The sequence below is a fragment of the Pteropus vampyrus genome, unplaced genomic scaffold (genome assembly GCF_000151845.1).
Source record: "Pteropus vampyrus isolate Shadow unplaced genomic scaffold, Pvam_2.0 Scaffold48, whole genome shotgun sequence".
NCBI lineage: Eukaryota > Metazoa > Chordata > Mammalia > Chiroptera > Pteropodidae > Pteropus > Pteropus vampyrus.
In genome coordinates this window covers 1,870,128-1,872,886 of record NW_011888829.1, presented here as the reverse complement: position 1 = coordinate 1,872,886, position 2,759 = coordinate 1,870,128, and the positions used below count along the sequence as shown (strand labels likewise).

The following is a 2,759-nucleotide window of genomic DNA, read 5'->3' as shown; positions in this document are numbered from 1 at the left end:
ATAAAATAATGAAGCTGATTTTCTTGTTTTCTGGGACATATATTTAAAAATTACCTCTCCTTACATCGTAGTCATAGTCCACACAATATTCCTTTTAATTTAAAGCACTTTCTACGAATCCGAGAATTCAGGTACAGGCCAGCCCGGCAGCTCTGCAGGTTAGCAGTGGCCCTGCCTCCCAGCCCAGACACGCTTGCCGTCTGCTTACCTCCAGTCGGCCAGTTGCTGGGTGCCTGCCATGGTCTCAGGAATCACAGTTGCATGCTGCACTGATGTATGGGTGGCCACTCCAGTCAGCTGCTGCCACGCCGGCGGAAGCAGGATCTGCTGGGTTCCACTCGGCCAGGCCTGCTGTAGAGTGGAGGGCATTTGTCGTCACCATGTTTGTTAATCACATGATCAATCCGAATGAGTCTAGCACTTATTCTGTGCTAGACCCTGTGATGGATGTGAAAGTGGAGACCTGGTCTCTGGCCTCAAAAACTAAGTTAAGGGGAGATCAAATGAACATACATGAACTATATAGAAGGTAATATGTACATGGGCAGAGTTGTATGGAATTCGTGAGTGTTGAAGAATGACTTATTTCTACATGTGCTGTAATGAACAATGCTCAAAGTTTCCAAACGTTCATTTATTGATTGATTCTGTCACACAACTATGTGCAAGAGATTGAAGTAGCTAAATGGGGCCATACAAGGGTAACTCTTTGCCTTTTAAGATGTTTTCCATCTAGTAGCCTTTATTTAATATCTTACCTTTTGTTTATCAGTTAGAATCTAGAGTTCCAAACTGTGTTATCCTTAGAATTCTAAGTTAACATAATTGTGACATCACCAAATTCCTGGTACTTGCCTGCATCTGAGAACAAGCAAGTGTGAAATAAAATTCTTAGCTAGGACTTTAAGCTTAACTGAGAATTTCCTTGACCCCTCAAAGTAAAAATGAAAGACAGAAAGCCACAGCTTGACTCTTCATAAATTTTAAGATTTTTCTAAAAATCCTAAAATGAACTTTCCCAATTCCTCCTTGAATAGACTTACTGAGGTGTGTGTGTGTTGTGTTGAGTTGTGTTTTAAGCTCTCTCTATCCTCAAATCATGATTCTGTTTGTCTTTGGTCATTAAATGATTTGGACTGAACACAACTGTCCAAAGTTGGACTTATAAAGGAACGCAGGTCAGGAATTTAAAGATTTGGGATCTCAGTTATATCTCTCTCTCTTTCCATCAGGCTGGACATGACCAACATTGGGTAATTTATATAATGTAGTGTTCTACAAACTGTGTATGTGTTTCATATGCATATTTTGGCTCATATGCACAAATAAGCACTTCTGGAAATTTGAATCAAGGCTTAATAAACAGTGATGGGTATAAAAATGATATGACCACGTTTTAGATCTGAATGGACAGTTCACCACCTGGTCCATCCTTCTCACATTGCAAGATGAGGCTCAGTGAGATCTCTTATACTTTTTGATAGTGCCTGTTTGCTTATTGATCTGTTTTGATATAGGCAGAAAGCTCAGGGACCACATATTATACAGTAAGTGCTTAATAAATGTTTGTTGATAAAATAAAGGAGCACTTCTACCAAGGTAGTTAATTATAGTTAACTGTATTTCAGGTTTACTGAATTCAAACGCAGTAAGCAGACAAATAATTGATTAAAATAGTTACAAGCTCAAAATGTTAAACGAATAACAATTTCATTGGCAATAAGATTGCTATTGACTTTGAAACTCATTTCACATCTCATGAAAAGCATGTGTTTTGGCTAATGTCATTTTTAAATAATAAATCTTGATATCAAACTAAGGACATCATTTTCTCTGATCTCCCTAAAATGGATATTAACATTTTACATCAAAGAGATGGGGTCAAAGGCTCTTTTTTACCTCTTTCACTGATTGATATGTTTAACTCCTTTGAGATGACACTTCTTCAGACATTTTATAATTTAATACTTTATAAGATTAGAGCTAATATTTCTTGATGCATATTGTGTGCCAAACACAGAGCTAAGACTATAAATGGATTTTCTTAAAATGAATCTTGTGAGGTAGGGACTACTCTTTCCTCCCATTTCTCATATGAATAAACTGAAACACATGAAGGTTAAATAACTTGTTCAGAAATATGGTAAATTAAACATATATATTTACTGCTGCTTCTTTCTAAACCCAACTAAAATGATAGTGAAGGAAGAAAAAAATTATATAGGCCCATAAGGACAAAAACAAAACAAAACAAAACCGAAAACAAAAAAAAAGGGAGAGACAATAACAAAATCTTAGAGACTGGAAGACAGAAGGGTAATTACTGAGTTAGCAGACTGAAGGAATCTAAGGTCAAGTGTGCATATTAAACCATGAGATTCCCTCACCCGTCAGCTCCCAGACATCTGGTATATAGGCTCCACCCCGAAGCAGGAGGCTGGAGGAATTCTCTCTAGGGAAATTGACTAGTTCAAGAGGAAAAATTATAGATAACATTTGCTGATCAGGGGATCTTCCAGTGAAAATGCTGGGCTCACTCCTTATCATTCTATGGAGAAGCCCACATTCAACAATCCCTTTCCCCCAAATCTTTCCAATTAGTTTTTTAGCGCTTCAGTCTTAAATATGAATGATTAGCCAAGGATCACCACTATTAAAGGAAACTTCTAACATGAAAGAGACAAAAGCCAAAAAAGGAACTCAGAGGAAATAAAAACTGAAGAAAATTTCCAAATATCTAGAATTGATATCATCACAGA

General features: G+C 37.1%; 1 protein-coding gene across 1 annotated transcript in view; it reads right to left on the bottom strand.

Moving 5' to 3' along the window:
• HIPK2 (homeodomain interacting protein kinase 2) overlaps positions 1-2,759 on the bottom strand; it is a 135,623-nt gene that overhangs the window by 39,104 nt on the left and 93,760 nt on the right. The window contains exon 9 of the mRNA XM_023530266.1: positions 209-351. Within this exon, the coding sequence (XP_023386034.1) occupies positions 209-351 (143 nt within the window). The remainder of the gene's footprint in view (positions 1-208; positions 352-2,759) is intronic.